General features: G+C 57.6%; 1 protein-coding gene across 7 annotated transcripts in view; it reads left to right on the forward strand.

Annotated features, from left to right (window-relative positions):
• Window positions 1–14,870, forward strand: part of DDR1 (discoidin domain receptor tyrosine kinase 1) — a 31,318-nt gene that overhangs the window by 13,874 nt on the left and 2,574 nt on the right. For 3 of the 7 annotated variants that reach the window (XM_089770679.1, XM_089770677.1, XM_089770680.1), the window contains 17 exons: window positions 95–338; window positions 1,109–1,247; window positions 2,429–2,531; window positions 2,870–3,098; window positions 3,740–3,887; window positions 3,997–4,099; window positions 4,735–4,921; window positions 5,021–5,267; window positions 7,263–7,421; window positions 7,516–7,679; window positions 7,974–8,172; window positions 9,442–9,552; window positions 10,083–10,321; window positions 12,305–12,432; window positions 13,014–13,214; window positions 13,758–13,992; window positions 14,500–14,649. In XM_089770679.1, coding sequence (XP_089626805.1) covers window positions 1,172–1,247; window positions 2,429–2,531; window positions 2,870–3,098; window positions 3,740–3,887; window positions 3,997–4,099; window positions 4,735–4,921; window positions 5,021–5,267; window positions 7,263–7,421; window positions 7,516–7,679; window positions 7,974–8,172; window positions 9,442–9,552; window positions 10,083–10,321; window positions 12,305–12,432; window positions 13,014–13,214; window positions 13,758–13,992; window positions 14,500–14,649 — 2,679 coding nt within the window. In that variant the 5' untranslated portion in view covers window positions 95–338; window positions 1,109–1,171. The remainder of the gene's footprint in view (window positions 1–94; window positions 339–1,108; window positions 1,248–2,428; window positions 2,532–2,869; window positions 3,099–3,739; window positions 3,888–3,996; window positions 4,100–4,734; window positions 4,922–5,020; window positions 5,268–7,262; window positions 7,422–7,515; window positions 7,680–7,973; window positions 8,173–9,441; window positions 9,553–10,082; window positions 10,322–12,304; window positions 12,433–13,013; window positions 13,215–13,757; window positions 13,993–14,499; window positions 14,650–14,870) is intronic. The other 4 variants (XM_089770678.1, XM_075918101.2, XM_089770676.1 and 1 more) reach the window with 2 other exon arrangements.

The following is a 14,870-nucleotide window of genomic DNA, read 5'->3' on the forward strand; positions in this document are numbered from 1 at the left end:
GCCACAGTTCTCCATTGCTGTTCAGTGGGAGCTGCAGGGGCGGTGTCCAGAGGCCAGGACAGCTCGTGGAGACCCCCTGCTCTGCCTTTCGCAGGGGCTGCATTCCCGGGCGCATGACTCCAGCCACAACAGGTTCGGCATTTTAGAACTCGCTACTCAAAGAATTAAAATGAAGAGTAAGAGCGAAATGAAAGTGATGAAATGCACAGACCCGTCAAAAACTAAAACCACCCCACTTTGCAACACTTGCTCGGCAGAGCCAACCTGTGGAACTCCTTGCCGCAGGATACTGTGAAGGCCAAGAGAGTTCAAAAAAAGAGCTAGATAAATTCATGGAGGTTAGGTCCCTCAAGGGCTATTAGCCAGGCTGGGCAGGGAGGGTGTCCCTAGCTGTTAGTCAGAAACTGGGATTGGGTGACAATCACATGACGATTCCGTGTTGTGTTCACTCCCTCTGGGGCACCTGGCACTGGTCACGGTTAGGGCAGACACACAGATACACAGGCTATGCAGGGACAGGGCGGTGTCCGTTCACGTATGTGTGTGTGTGTGTGTGCAGTAGGAGATGCAGCAGCAGGGTGGTGTCTGTGCATACGTGTGTGTGTGTGTCTGTGCGGTAGGACATACAGGGACGGCGCGGTGTCCGTGCATACATCAGTGGGTCTCCCCCCAGCTGGGCGTTGCGCCGTGGAAGCACTGACAATGGCAGGAAGCTGTGAGGCCCTGGCCATGGCATGTGTGTTACTCAGCTGTTAGAAATTCCCGGCACGGGGACCTGCAGGAAACATCCCTGCTTGGGGAGGGGCAGGAGTTCCCCTTCGTGGTCTTCCCCCAGCCCTCTGCTGCCCCCCAGAGCTGGCTGCATTTCCCCACTGGGTGACTCCAGAGGCGTCCGAGTCTTAGTGGCGGGCAAAGGAGCCCTTTTGCAGAGCTGTTCTAGGCGGCTGTTCCCCGGCTGCCCCACCCTAGAAGCAGCTGCATCTCCGTATCAAGCATGCCGTCCCCGAGCGGCTGCTAATCTAGCGGTTCCACCCCAGAGCTGGCTTCATGTTGGTGCCGGGGTGAGCGATTCAGGCCGAACTGACCTTGCTGTGTCTCCCTTTCACAGGCATGAAATCCCCGTTGCCAGTCTAACCTGGCGTGAGTGGCCGAGACCCAGGGAGGGAGCACGATGAGACCCATAATCCTTTGCAGCTTCCTCTTGGCGTCTGTCCAGGCATCGGAACCGGAGGGGCACTTTGATCTAGGTATCTCAGGGCGAGACCAGCCATGTGGGGGCATCCGGGCTTAGGGCTGTCTGGGGTCACCAAGCAGGGGGGGGGGGGGGGCGCGCGGGACTTGTGCTAGTGCCATGGGGTGGGCAGGGGGGGAGAAAAGAAAGAACAGAGGAAACAAAGCATGAATGGAGAAGGATGGTGTGCAACCAGAGGGATGTAAGTGGAAAGCCCAGAGTGGGGAGAGGAGGAAGGAATTGGGATGGGGGCTGGCGTGTGGGGGGCAGGAGATTCTAGGGGAGCCAGATTGAGGGGGGCTGACTCTGAGAGGGGCAACTTCCCCCCCTCCCACAGACAGACTTTGTATGCAGTCAGGCTTGGTTTGCACAAAAACACATGTGCTCTGCAGAGCCAACCTGTGGAACTCCTTGCCACAGGATATTGTGAAGACCAAGAGGGTTCAAAAAAAGAGCTAGATAAATTCATGGAGGTTAGTTCCCTCAAGGGCTATTAGCCAGGCTGGGCAGGGAGGGTGTCCCCAGCCGTTTGTCAGAAACTGGGAGTGGGCGACATTCACATGACGATTCCCTGTTGTGTTCAGTCCCTCTGGGGCACCTGGCACTGGCCACGGTCAGGGCAGACACACAGATGGCAGAGGAATCCCTCCTGACCCTGCCACACTCCCTCCCGGCCTGGGTTGGGGTCACCCTGTCCTGCCTTGGGGCTGCTCCCGGGCGGGAGAGGGGGCCGGGCAGGGGTGGCAGCGGTGCCCGCAGCGGGGACAGGAAGGGGAGGGGCGTGGGGCAGGAGGGGGGAAGCAGCAAAGGGACAGGGCCATGGCCAAGGGGCTGGGCTCGTGGGGGGCTGGGGATCTGCCTTTTCGCCTCCCCCTTCTGCTGCTAGGAGGCCCATCGGCCCCCAGTCACTCCCCCTGACCTAGGGGTCCCCACTGGGCAATGTGGCCTCCCTGTTTGTCTGCCCCGGCTAGGGGGATGGGTGAGGTCTGGGGGGGGGGGGGGGGCAAAGGGCCTGGGGGGCCCCAGGGTGTGGTAGAAGGGGGGCACGTGGAAGGGCAGGATAGGATATGGGGGGGCGGTAGGGGAGGAGTGCCATAGAGGGGCTGGGTGGGCTCTCAGGGGGGGGAGGCATGGGGGCTGGGGGGCAATTGGGGGGGCTAGGGGGTACATGGGGTCACTGTCTCGTGCTGTCTGCAGCCAAGTGTCGCTACGCGCTGGGGATGCAGGATCGGACCATCCCCGACGAGGATCTGTCTGCGTCCAGCGCCTGGTCCGACTCCACAGCCGCCAAGCACAGCCGGTGAGAGCCCCTCCCCCCCGCCATCGGCCCCTCCCCCTCGTTTCGGTCCACCCCCTCCCCCCTCTGCCGTCAGCCCCGCCTCCGTCAGCTCCCTCCCCCCCCTGCTGTCAGCCTCCCCACCCTGCTGTCAGCCCCTCCCCCGCACAGAGAGCCCCGACCATCCAGCGAGACCCTATGAACCCTTCCAGCCCTGGGAGACCCTACAATAACAAACAGGTCCACCTGAGACCGCAGGGCTACCCTGCTGTAGTAACCTGGCCCCGGTGTTTCCGAGAGACCCTACAATAACCCACAGGCTAACCCCGCGGTGTATGTCCCTCCCCCGCCCCGGGGCGCAGGCTGGACACGAGCGACGGGGACGGGGCCTGGTGCCCGGCGGGGCCCGTGTACCCCAACGACGCCGAGTACCTGGAGGTGGACCTGCGGCGCCTGCACTTCCTGACCCTGGTGGGCACCCAGGGCCGCCACGCGGGGGGCCACGGGAAGGAATTCGCCCGGGCTTATCGCCTGCGCTACAGCCGCGACCGGCACCACTGGCTGGCCTGGCGCGACCGCTGGGGCAACGAGGTAGGGGCAGGGAGCAGGGGGGATGGAGGCAGAGGGGCGGGGGTCCAGGGGCAGTGGGGGGGGGATGTGGTTGATGGGGGGTTAATGGAGGGGATTTGGGGAGCAGGTAGTGGGTTGAAAGGGGGGCTGGACACTAGGGGGTGGGAAGGGATGGTGATGAAAGGCCATAAGTAGGGGAAGGTAGCTTAGACCTCCCCCTTCCATTGTTGCCTTCTGTGACATCATAATGACCTCCCTGTGATGTCACAGCTCCACCTGACGTTGTTGTGTGGGAGATCTTCACAATGCAGCTTGGCCATCAGGACCCCTTTGTGATGTCACAGTCATGTCTGTGATGTCATCGCTCCTTCAGCCACCTGCCTGTGACCTCCTCATGCCCCAGGATTCTGCTGTCACCGGTGGTGGCTGGGGGTCCTGCGGTTACACCAAGAGGGTGCTGGCATCACGCTAGGCTGTGATGTCACAACCAGACAACGATGACATCGAAGGGGGGGAGGTGACCACACCACGGTGTCCTGTGATGTGCCGTGACACAGGGCTGTGATATCTGGGGGGGGGGAGGGAGCAGGCCGGGGAGGTCCCCGCAGGGCGGGCTTTGCTCCAGCTCTGGGAGTAATTAGCCCCCCCCTCACCCCACCCAGGTGATCTCTGGGAACGAGAACACCAACGAGGTGGTCCTGAAGGACCTGGGGCCGCCCATCGTCGCCCGCTACGTGCGCTTCTACCCCCGCGCCGACCGCGTCATGAGCGTCTGCCTGCGCGTGGAGCTGTACGGCTGCGTCTGGCGGGGTGAGGGTGCCCTGCCCCCCCCCCCCCGCTTCCTCCTGTCTCCCTCTGCCCCCCATCGCGGGGGTCCCGGTCGCTGATGCACGTCCCTCTCGCACGTCTTCCCCTGCAGATGGACTGCAATCCTACACCGCCCCGCTGGGCCAGACCATGGCCCTCCAGCCGGCGCCTGTCAACCTCAACGACTCCACCTACGACGGCTACTGCGTCAGCAAGTGAGTGCCTGCTCCCGCCCCCAGGTCCGCCGCCCGCCCTGCCCGGTTCCCTCCTCCGCTCACCCTGCCGCCCATGTCCCCTGAAATGTGCATCCCCCTGGCCCCCATGCTCCAACCTCGCTAATCCCCCCCCCACACCCACACTGCTTAAAAAACACTCCACCAGCCCGTTAGCTCTGAGAGAGGGCGAGTAAATGGGAAGGTAGGTCAGAGAAGAGGCGAGTAAACGGGTAGATAGGTCAGAGGAGGGGTGGGTGGATGGATCTGACGAGGTAGAACCGTGGATGTGGGGGCTTGAGAATAGATGAACTTGGTGGGTGGGTGGATAGACCACAAGATGGGTGGATCTGGTGGGTGGACAGACTGGATTCGGGTGGGTGACTTTAGTGGGTGGGTGGCTAGACTGGAGGAGGGGTGGGTAGAGGTGTGGGTGGATCGGCCTCTCCTATAGGCCTAATGTATCAGCCTGATACGCTGGTCTCCCCCATGTAACTCCACCAGAGGAAGAACCCAGTGGTCCAAGCCCGTCCCCACCCCAGGCAGGGCCCCTGGGGCAGCCCCCTCCAGTGTGACACCGGACTTGGGGTGGGTGGGCATCTGGCAGCCCCCTGTCCATCCTGCTGTCTCCCCGGCAGGCTGCAGTTCGGGGGGCTGGGGCAGCTGACGGACGGCGTGGTGGGGCTGGACGACTTCACCCAGACGAAGGAGCTGCGGGTCTGGCCGGGCTATGACTATGTGGGCTGGAGAAACGACTCCTTTCCCAAGGGCTACCTGGAGATGGAGTTCGAGTTTGACAGCCTGCGGTCCTTCACCTACATGAAGGTACAGGGGCCGGGCCTCTCCCCTCTAGGGAACAGGGGTAATTTGCCCTCTGTGGGGCACTGGTACCCCCTCCACGGCTGACCCTTCTTCTTCCCCCAGGTCCACTGCAATAACATGCACACACGGGGCGTGAGCATCTTCCGGCAGGTGGATTGCCGGTTCAAACGCAGCCTGCCCACTGCCTGGGAGCCGGAGTCTGTCTCCCACGTGCTCACGGTGGACGTCAAGGACCCCAGTGCCCGGTCGGTCACCGTGCCCCTGGGGGGCCACCTGGGGCGTTTCCTGCAGTGCCACTTCCACTTCTCCAGCGCTTGGATGCTCTTCAGTGAGATCGCCTTCCTCTCTGGTGGGTTGGGTTCGTTCGTTAGCGCCTCGTTCGTTCGTTAGCGCCTCGTTCATTCGTTAGCGCCTTGTTCCTTTGTAATTACCTCGTTTCTTTGTCAGTGAGCTTGTTCACGAGTGGGTGTGTTCGGTCAAGTTCATTGGCTAACTTCTCCGTAGGTTTGCTCGTTGTCGAGTTTGTTAGTTCTTTCATACCTTGCTTAGTTCTTTTGTGCATTTTCCTTCCTTTGTGAGTTGTAAGCCTTTGTTGGTTGGTCCGTTCGCTGGCAGGTTGCCCGGTTGCCTGGCTAATTTTGCTGATTGCTCAGGTGTTTGATAAGCTTATTGGTTGGCTCCTTGGTTGACTGGTGTCGTAAACAGGAGGGCTGTGTCTAGACTGGCAAGCTTTTCCGCAGAAGCAGACGCTTTTGCGGAAAAACTTGCCAGCTGTCTACACTGGCCGCTTGAATTTCCACAAGAGCACTGACTTTGTAATGTACAAAATCAGTGCTTCTTGCGGAAATACGATGCTGCTCCCGTTCGGGCAAAAGTCCCTTTTGCACAAAGCTTTTGCGTAAAAGGGCCAGTGTAGACAGCTCAGTGTAGACAGGCCCAGTGTAGACAGCTTTTGCGCAAAAATGGCGATCGGTGCTTTTTTGCGCAAAAGCGCGTCTAGATTGGCACGGATGCTTTTCCGCAAAAAATGCTTTTGCAGAAAAGCGTCCATGCCAATCTAGACTCTCTTTTCCGCAAATGCTTTTAATGGAAAACTTTTCCGTTAAAAGCATTTGCGGAAAATCATGCCAGTCTAGACATAGCCGAGCTGCTAAGGAGAGTCTGACTTATCGGAAGAGTGAGGGAAAGTTTAAGCAACTGGAGATGTACCTGAGGGAGAGGGCCGGGCATTCAGCCAATGAAAGGCAGACAGGAATTTCAAACCAAGAGAGGGGTTTTTTCCTTCCTCTCTTCTATGTTTGAGATCAGAGCCATTTTTTCCAGCTATGGAGGGAGTGGGCTTCTTGAAATGTGTAAGTAGGGAAAAGTTTAGATAGTCCATCAGGTTTTATTGTTTTCCTTGTTTGTTTATTGTTTGTTGTTTTCCTTGTTGGGGGTTTGGAAATCCTGTCTGAGCTGGTTAATTGTTTTTCTCTTTGTAACTAAGGATAACAGCCCAGGGATTTCCCCTGAGTCTATTTCACTACATGGCTTTTTAACACCCAGTCATTTACTATGCTTGCAACAGTAGTTTTGTTTTGATAGTAAAAGTGTTTTCTTTTTTGTTTTGATTAACCGGTGTTGATTGATTGTTACGTCTTTAAGCTTATGTGCCTAAATCGTCCAGGAGTTTTCCCAACTCCAAGCAAAACGGAGGTTGGAGCAGGGAACTGAATTTTGCCTTAGGGTGGGGATTCCCAAGTGCTATCTTCCCTGGAAAAAGATTTAGTTTGTATTTGTCTTTTCTTCATGTGGAGAAAAGTGGCGGCGAGCGAATCAGTCTTTGTCTTTTTGGATCTCAGGGAGACTGAGACCGGACAAGTGTGTCTCTGGGAGTTAGAGGCAGGTTTTCCAGAGTTTATTCTACTAGCTGGGTCCTGATCTCTGCACTCGGAGTATCAGTTTGGGGAATTGAGCCGTGATAATTGGTTTGGCGTTTAGTTCGTTGGTTGGGCTCGTTGGCTGGTCAGAAAATGCTTTAGTTGGCTGGCTTGTTGTGTGTTGATTGGTGGGTTGCTCTACGGTTCATTTTGTGGGTTCGCTGGTGGGTTGGTTCCGTTGATGGATGAGTTTGCTGGTGGGTTAACTCATTGGTTGGGTTGGCCATGTTGATTGGTGCATTGCTTTGATAGCTCTATCTTTGTTCTTTTGTTTGCGAGGTTCTCTCCCTCGTTAATTAGTTGGCTCTGTTGTTCATTAACTCATTGGTTCTTCTTTTTCCCCCACCCCCATCCCTCCTTTCTTCAGTTAGGTTCATTCTTCCATTTGCTGTCCATTCATTCATTCGTTCCCTCTCCTTCCCCAGATGTGGTGGAGGACGTGTCTGTCTCCGGAACAAGTCGCTGGCCCCCAATGGCTGGTCCACGGCCCTCGGGCAGGGGTGCTGCAGCCCCCCCTGTCCTGGAAGACCCTGGTGCCACACTTCACAGAGACTCTGAGGTCACATCCAACCTCACACTCCAGGGTAAGCTGCAGCAGGGGGCAGGACTGTGGGTGGAGATTTCCTGGTGCTCCGCCCACTGAGAAGCTGGTTCTAACGTTGTTGCGGTCCATTCCAGACCTCGAGATCCAAGGCGAGTCCAAATCTGGCCAGCCAATCGCCAAGGACGATAACAGCAATACCTCCATTCTGATTGGCTGCCTGGTGGCCATTATTCTGCTGCTATTGGTCGTCATCTTCCTCATCCTTTGGCGGCAGTACTGGAAGAAGATCCTGGGGAAAGTAAGTGAGGTGGGGCTGCAGGAGGGGATGGTGGGGCTCTGGCAGAGCTGTATGGGGCAGGATGGGGATTACAGACCATATGCTTATACATTTCCTAATGTTTGCTGCTCTTACGTCTCGTCTGGACATAGGATCTGGATCCTACCCAGGCTATATCCATGGGGACTAGTGATTGCAGTGGGGAGGGGCGCGGTGGGAGCCAGGACTTCTGGGTTCATTCCTAACCGTGAAGAGGGCCCGGGGTGCAGTGGTCAGTGCGGGGGGCTGGCATGAGCTCTCTGTCACCCCCTTCAGGCCCAGCGGCGAATCTCCGACGACGACCTGACGGTGCAGTTGTCGGTCCCAGGCGACACCATCGTGATCAACAACACGATGGGCTCCCAACGGCATTCGAGCCGCTACGAGCGCATCCACTCGGGGGAGACAGAGTACCAGGAGCCCAGCCGCGCCCGCATGAAGCTGCCGGAGCTGCCCCACGGTGCCGAGAACTCCGGTGAGGGGCGGGGGGCAGAGGGACCCTGGGGAGGGAGGGTCCATCCAAGCATGGAGAGCCAGGGCCGAGGGCTCTGGGTGGAATGGGGTGGTAGCAGGAAGGGATGGGAGAAAGAGGTGGGTGGGTTGACCGGTGAATGGACAGGCAGTAGGTGGATGGAGTCACGGACACATGGGCGGATAGGTAGACAGGGAAATATATAGTTTGATGGTTGGGTGGGTGAGTGGACTGGCAGGCGGATGCAAGGAGAAATAAAGGAATATGCGGCTGTAAGATGGCCGCAAGGACTGGTGGATGAAGGGAGGGAGAGATGGATGGATAGATGGAGAAATAGATAGAGGAACCGATGGACAAATGGGCCGATGGAAGAATGGATAGACAGAAGGATGGATCCATGAATGTATTAATGGGAGGGAGCAGCAAAGACCAGCAGGTAGGACAGGGTGGGAGGGGAAGGCAGCGGTAGAGATCAACGTGCCCTCTAATTTTTTTCCATCCGTGTGCGGAATAAATGTTGTTCTGTGCACCAAGGCGTATGCAGGTGGGCACCACCCATTGAGACACAGGCTGCTAGCTGTGGGAGGCTGGGGGTGCCCTGCCAGTCAGCTGGGTGGCATTTGAATTTGAACGGGCGCCCCAGTGCTCAGCTTTCAGGGACCGCTGGCGGAGATCTACGGGGATTTGGGGTGGGTGTGGGAGGAAGGAAGAGCAGGAACAGGCCAGATGGAGGCAGGAAAGCCGAGTGTGGGGGAGGGGCTGCGGGAAGGGGGACAGAGAAAGCCAGGCAGGAAAGAAGGATGAAGTAGAAATCTGGAGGGGGGGGGGAGAGAGATTGAAGGGGTAGGGCAACTTCCTGCCCATGCCCCCTTCTCCGGCGCTGCCTCTCAGGTGCAGATCTGGGACCTGCCCTCCCCTCCCCCCCCCCACTGTGTTTGCCCCTCCCCTCCCATCTCATCCTGTGTGTCCTCCTCCATCCTGGCCACAGAGTGACTGACGCCCGGCTCTGGGAGGAGAGCGGGGGCTAGTGGTTAGAGGTGCTGGGGGTCAGGACTCCTGCAAGGGCCTGGCTTTGTCACCTTCATGTGTCAGGCGTTTCCCCCTCCCCTCCGTTGTCTCGGGATAGACAGGGGCCAAAGGGGAGGGGCCTGCAGCAGCCCCGCCCCCTTCCCATGCCCCACCCCTCTTGTGTGCGTCTGTCCGTCCGTTCTCATCCGCCCTCCCCTTTGTCTCTCCCTCCCACCCCCGCCCCACCTCCCCTTCTCCCGACAGCTCTGCTGCTCAACAACCCGGCCTATCGGCTCTTCCTGGCCACATACGCCCAGCCAATGGGAGGGCTCGCTCGCCCGCCAGCCGACGGGGCTAAGCCAATCAACACCGATGGTAAGGAGGGCGCCACCTGGTGGCCCCACCTGGGAGCACAGCAGGCGCCTGGGCTGCGTTCCTCTGCCCCCCTCCCTTCAGGGGGCGCACACTGCTTCCCACCTGTCCCACCTTCCACTGTCTGCATGCATGGCCCAGGCTGGCATCGAACCCCGGCCCTCTGCTCCCACGAACCTCTCTGCTTCGGCTTCCAGGAGCGGGAGGGGCCGGGGCATGGAGGAGAGGCAACTTCCCACGTTCAGCTCTGCAGGGTTCCTCCTCCTGGTGCCAAGATGCAGCTGGCTCTGGGGTGGGGCCCCGTCACGGCGCTGCGGCAGGAGCCCTTGGCGGATACACTTCTGGGCGGGGGGTGGCGGTTTTAACAGGGCTCTCTTGCCTGGGCGGCAGGTGCAGCAGCTTCTGGGGCGGGGCGGCGGTTTGTGCCAGGAATCCCAGCGCCGCGGCCAGCTCTTGGGTGGCGCACAGCCGGGTCTCCCCGCGGAGAGGAACACCCCGGCTAACCCAGTCTCTTTGCCCTTCCCCCCCCACAGCCTGTGGCGGCGACTACATGGAGCCCGACCCCTCGGGAGCCCCGGCCGGGGCGCAGAACAACGTCCCGCACTACGCCGAGGCTGACATCATCAACCTGCAGGGGGTGACGGGCGGGAACACGTACGCCGTGCCCGCCGTGGCCGTGGACGCGCTGGCCGGCAAGGACATGGCCCTGGGGGAGTTCCCCCGGGGACGTCTCCTCTTCAAGGAGAAGCTGGGGGAGGGGCAGTTTGGAGAGGTGGGTTCCTGAACCCCTTGGGCCTCCCTCCACTTCCCCTTCCGCTCGTCCATCCATTTCTCTGCTTGGCGCTTTCCTCTGTTCTTCCTTCCTTCAGCCGTCCCTTCCCGGTGGCCTTTTGTCCTGCGTTGGTTTGTTCTTCCATAGCTTAGCCCCTCGCTCCATTAATGGGGGCACGCTACCTCGGACTTAGAGTCCCAGAGTAGGGAAAAATTCCTTCGAATGACTCTAGGGATGAGCTATTTCGAAATAGCTGCACTGGAACGTCCACACGACCGTTATTTCGAAATAGCAATTTCGGAATTAGCGTTACTCCCGATGAAAAGCAGGAGTTCCGATTTCGACCTGCCAGCCCATATCTGGTGGGTGAGCTAGACTGCATTTTTCATAAGATCAATCCCATCTTGATTGCCAGGGAGCTAGAAATCCACCTGGTTCGTCGCTTCGTTCATGGGTTTGTACTTCTGTTTTCTTCGCGCTCTCGCTCATTCTTTCCTTCCGGCAGTCGCTTTTATTCCTTCCTCTGTTTCTTCCATTCACGTGTTTCTGCGTCTGTGTGGTTTGCTTACCCTGTTCTTCCATTCATTTGTTCCTTCCATTCAGTCTTTCACATTATTTCAAAACTGGCAGATTTACTCGGCGTGGCTCGGGTCCTTAACTCAATTAGTTTTTTTTTTCTTTTTGGAACATAAAAGGAATATGCACCTGCTTTATCTGAATGCTTGTATTTTTCAAAAATACAGTATTATTTTTAGGAAGCTAACTTTTATTTTGGAATTTTTAAAGGGATTATAACATTTTCCCACTTAATTTTTGTAGTAATTTTTTAAAAATGGGAATTCCATCTAGTGTGTTTTGTCTTCATCCTTATAAACTTTTATCATTCACTATGTTTTAACAAAAAAGAGCTACAGTCAATTTGGTTTCCAATAACATTTTCTTCTAGGCTACATCTACACTGGCACCCTTTTCTGGAAATGCTTAAAACGGAACAGTTTTCCTTATAAGTATTTCCGGAAAAAGCGTGTCTACATTGGCAGGATGATTTTCCGGAAAAGCACTTTTTCCAGAAAAGCGTCCGTGGCCAATGTAGACGCGCTTTTCCAGAAAAAAGCCCCGATCGTCATTTTTGCGATCGGGGCTTTTTTGCGGAAAAGACTACCTTGCTGCCTACACTGGCCCTTTTCCGGAACAGTTTTTCCGGAAAAGGACTTTTGCCCGAACGGGAGCAGCATAGTTTTTCCGGAAAAACACTGACAATTTTACAGTAGATCGTCAGTGCTTTTCCGGAAATTCAAGGGGCCAGTGTAGACACAGGCCTAGTGTTCAAACCTTAAAGCATTGGTGTAGCTCGGCCAAAAGATGCACTACTCCAAATGCCTCTGTTTTCTGTAAGGTGTATTGAGAAGCAATCCCAAACTTCATTTTGTTTTCTTGGCTCCTTCGACATTCGCTCAGGGAGTTGGTGATTCTCTCTTTTCTGGTTAGTTGGATGAGAACCAGTCCCATTCCAGACACATCCTGTTGTCCTGGTACAACTTTGCTTTAAATTATAATGAGAGGAAGTTGCGTGCTGAATTTGATGATGCTGGCTCTTGCCATATAAGAAGAGTTCTTGGTCCAACAGACAAACTTTTTAAATGTATAGAAGATAAATTCTTTTATTCTTTTCCTTTCTCCTTCTTTTATTCCTCTTTCTATTCATTCTGTTCTCCCTCCAATCATCCATCTTTCCTTCTTTCCTTCCTTCTTTCTTTCTCTCTCTCACCTGATTTTCCCCTCCACACCTTCCTACCCCTGTTTCCCCATCCCCCTCCTTCCCACTGTTCATACTCCTTTCTCTGCTCTGAGGAGATGGGAGGAACTATTTTATGGGTGGAAGGATCCAGGAGGTCATACTTAATCCAGGGGAAGGTATATTAGCGCCTGACCCTGAGGGTGCTGATGGCCTGTTGCTCTCTGCCCATCCTCCCCTGTCCCCAGGTGCATCTCTGTGAGGTGGAAAGCCCTCAGGACCTGCCCAACTTGGAGTTCCCATTCAACGTGCGCAAGGGGCGCCCCCTGCTGGTGGCTGTGAAAATCCTGCGCTCCGATGCCACTAAGAATGCCAGGTGAGTTCACGGGGGAAGGAGGGGGGCCTTGTGCAAATGTGGAACATCTCATTGCACGTGGGGGGGGGGGAGAAAAAGTGGAAAAAGTTCACCTCCTGCTGCATGTGGAGAGTTCCTTGTGAGACCGCCACCGTCCCTTGTGAGTGCACGAGGAGGGGCACGTGTGCAAACATGGCACGTCCGAATGCACAAGAAGGAGGTTTCTATTGTAAGTGTGCATGGGAGGAGGGGCACTCGTGCAAACATGGAACATCCCATTGCATGGGGTGGAGGCTTGTCCCAGCCTGGACCGTCCATTGTAAGTGCACAGGAAGGGAAAGTGCGAGCAAGCTCAGAACATGCTGGTGCACCAGGCGAGACAAGTGTGTCACCAGAGACCTTCCTTTGCACAAGGCAGCTGGTTGTTTCACCGTGCCTTGTTTGCTGTGAGGGCATGAGAAGGTAGCCTGTGCCCCTTTGGGCTGTGAGTGTGCAACAGGGATGCTTGTGCAACACCAGAGTGTTGCACGAGGGGATGCGCGTGCTTCCCTCGTGCATGCCCCAGGGGGTGCTGATAAGACCTTTCTCCCCTCTCCCCGAAGGAATGACTTCCTGAAGGAGGTGAAGATCATGTCGCGGCTGAGGGACCCCAACATCGTGCGGCTGCTGGGCGTGTGCGTGCGGGACGACCCCCTGTGCATGATCACCGAGTACATGGAGAACGGGGACCTCAACCAGTTCCTCAGCAGCCATGAGCTGGAGGACAAGCTGGGGGGCAGCACCAGCGACGCCCCCACCATCAGGTACCCCCCCCCCCGCACGCTGGGACCGTCAAGGAGGGAGACCCCGGAGGGACTCCAAAAATGGGAGCCAGGAGCCCCAGTGGATGCTGGGAATATTTCTGACATCCCTCCCCCTCCTCTGCTCAGCTGCCCCAGTGCATGCTGGGAATATCTGATGTTCCAATGCCCCGGTGCATGCTGGGAATATCTCCAGCATCTCCTCCTCTGCTCAGCTGCCCCAGTGCATGCTGGGAATCTCTCCAGCATCTCCTCCTCTGCTCAGCTGCCCCAGTGCATGCTGGGAATATCTCCAGCATCTCCTCCTCTGCTCAGCTGCCCCAGTGCATGCTGGGAATATCTGATGTTCCAGTGCCCCAGTGCATGCTGGGAATATCTCTAGCATCTCCTCCTCTGCTCAGCTGCCCCAGTGCATGCTGGGAATCTCTCCAGCATCTCCTCCTCTGCTCAGCTGCCTCAGTGCATGCTGGGAATATCTGATCCCTTCCTTCTGATGCCTTGGTGCATGCTGGGAGTATCTCTGACACCCTCTCCCGCTGTGTGCAGCTACCCCACACTGGTCCACGTGGCAGCCCAGGTCGCCTCGGGGATGAAGTTCCTGGCCTCTCTCAACTTCGTGCACCGGGACCTGGCCACGCGCAATTGCCTGGTGGGTGAGGGCTTCACCATTAAGATCGCCGATTTCGGCATGAGCCGCAACCTCTACTCGGGGGATTACTACCGCATCCAGGGGCGCGCCGTGCTGCCCATCCGCTGGATGGCCTGGGAGTGCATCCTCATGGTGAGACCCCCCTGGGGGCAGGGCTTAGGTGAGAGGGGCGGAGCTTGGTGAAAGAGGCGGGGCTAGTGGCGGACTACTACCACATCTAGGGGCAGGCCATGCTACCCAACCATTGGATGTCCAGGGAGTGTATCCTCATGGTGAGACCCCCTTGGGTTCGGGGAGCAAGGCCGGGAGAAGGCGGAGTCAATGGGGTAGCCCGCTCTTGGCAGGAGGCCACTGTGGTCAAACTGTGGGGTGCCGGCTAGGGCAGGGGAAGGGCCCCACTGTGGGAAAACCTCTGGGCTCAGTGGAAGGCGGAGGCCTGGGGTGGGGAGGTCTCAGGTCCCCCCGACCATGCGTTGCACTCATGGCTCTGAAGAGGAGTAGGGGAGGTGTGTGTGTGGGGGGCAGGTGACAGAGGGAGGGCCAGACAGGGCGGGAGGGGGCAGGAGGAGCGGGGCGGGCAGCAGGGCTCTGACTTGGGCTTCTCCCTTCCCCTCTCTGTCCCCCCGCCCCCCACCGCAGGGGAAGTTCACCACGGCCAGCGACGTCTGGGCCTTCGGGGTGACGCTCTGGGAGGTGCTGATGCTGTGCCAAGAGCAGCCCTACAGCCAGCTCACCGACGAGCAGGTTATCGAGAACGCCGGGCAGTTCTTCCGGGACCAGGGCGAGCAGGTACCGGTCCCCTCCCGCCTCCCCCCAGCCTGGCAGGCTCCGTGGGGCAGGGGCCTGGCGCACCCTGGACTGTGGAATCGCTGTACCCCTTAGTTCTCTGCCTTAAGCCCCCTGCCAGCCGCGCGAATGCTCTCCCACCACGCGTGAGCCGTACCCCGCGAGACGCCTGCAAGTCCTCCCCCCAGGCCCGGCGTAAGCTCGTTAAATTAGTCTGCCATTCC

The sequence above is a fragment of the Pelodiscus sinensis genome, chromosome 19 (genome assembly GCF_052426305.1).
Source record: "Pelodiscus sinensis isolate ZL-2025 chromosome 19, ASM5242630v1, whole genome shotgun sequence".
NCBI lineage: Eukaryota > Metazoa > Chordata > Testudines > Trionychidae > Pelodiscus > Pelodiscus sinensis.